Source organism: Cladophialophora carrionii (genome assembly GCF_000365165.1).
Source record: "Cladophialophora carrionii CBS 160.54 unplaced genomic scaffold supercont1.17, whole genome shotgun sequence".
Taxonomy (NCBI): Eukaryota; Fungi; Ascomycota; class Eurotiomycetes; order Chaetothyriales; family Herpotrichiellaceae; genus Cladophialophora; species Cladophialophora carrionii.
Window position 1 is genome coordinate 1 of NW_008481824.1, and position 1,505 is coordinate 1,505.

The 1,505-nt window shown below is 55.5% G+C and overlaps 1 protein-coding gene across 1 annotated transcript; it reads left to right on the top strand.

Moving 5' to 3' along the window:
- Positions 1–232: 232 nt before the first annotated feature.
- Positions 233–1,165, top strand: G647_10428 (uncharacterized protein; the record flags this gene model as incomplete). The annotated part of the gene is made up of 1 exon (XM_008726419.1): positions 233–1,165. A coding segment is annotated over one exon (933 nt), but the record flags the coding sequence as incomplete, so codon positions are not given.
- Between the last annotated feature and the right edge of the window lie 340 nt (positions 1,166–1,505).

Below are 1,505 nucleotides of genomic sequence, written 5' to 3' on the forward strand. Positions count from 1 at the left end.
AGCATTGTGACTGGAGACCTGACCCTTACCGGTTAGTCGAAAGGAGCAGCGCTGACACTTTGGCTACCACCCCCAATACGATACAGGCGTACGTATGAGCAGGCACACCAGACCTTCTTCACCCACCGACGAAAGCCTCGCTCGCCAGGCCTCACGCCTATCCTTGAACGAGACCGCGTCAACAAGACCCAGCACTCCACGACCAACACCTCCTACCCCGACATCATCCGTCATGACTACCGAGGTAAAAGGATATTTGGGCAACGCCCCAAAACCCTATAAGGGAGAGCGGAAGGGACTGACCCCCTTCCTTCAACATGTGGACATGTTCTTCCTGATGAACCCCAGCAAATTCCCAGACGAGCTTACCAAGGTCCTGTTTACTAGCTCCTATCTGGAGGGAGACGCCGAAACCTGGTTCAGACCCTACCTTAGGGACTACACCACCAACAAACCGGCCGATCGAAGTACCGACACGGGAGCCATCTTTGGCACTTACAAAGGGTTCAAGGAACGACTCAAGACTGCCTTCGGTGTGCAGAACGAAGAACGAGAAGCCGAAGGACAGGTCATGAACCTCCGACAGACTGGGTCTGCGCAGGAATATGCAACCAAGTTCAGAGGGCTCGTCGCTATCCTGGAGTGGGACGATAGCGTAACGGTCCCCATTTTCCGAGAAGGCCTGAAGCCCGCAATTCGTTGGGAGCTACGAAACAACACGACCCGACGATTGGCTGACTTGATGGCAGAGGCCATCAAGATTGACAGTGACCTCTGGGACTTCCACAAGGGTCGACAGAGAGGCAGCAAAGCCGTGTACGTGGCAAAGGGGACCCACAAACCAAACACCCCCAAGCAACGAGAGCCGTACTACGGACCCATGCCGATGGACCTGGATGCGGCCCAGAAGAAAAAGGGTAACGCCAAGGGCAAGTCCCAAAGGGGCAACAAAGGCGCCAAGATTCCCAAAGAGGAAAGGGAACGACGCTTCAAAGAAAAGCTATGCCTCTATTGCGGAAAACCCGGACACGTCGCAAGGAACTGCCAGTCCAAGGCCCAAATGCACAACGGGGAGAAGCACCAGCGGACCAAGGAAATGAACATGGCAGAAGGGGAGGCAGTGCAAGGGAAAGGAACCGTACTTGATGGAGGGCTCGCAGAAGTCGTACAGCTTACAACGACCCACCTCCACATCCAGACGAGGTACTGGAGAATCGCTACTTGCGCCGACCCCCAGTGCCCACAGGGGCCAAGACGACACTACCACCATATCTATGACCCGAAGGGGAGGGCTAAGTCTTCAATGACAGTGGTCAAACTTCGGTTCTGCGATAACCCCAACTGCTCGTGGCGGGATGCGGCCCCCCACGAGAAACACATTCATCAAGGGGGAAACCCCGAGACACAGTACATGCACCAATGCGAGGTACGGAACCCATCGGAGCCCGAAAGAGAATCGTCACCAGAGTGTTCCATGGCGGGACCTGAAAACAACCAAGACAGGG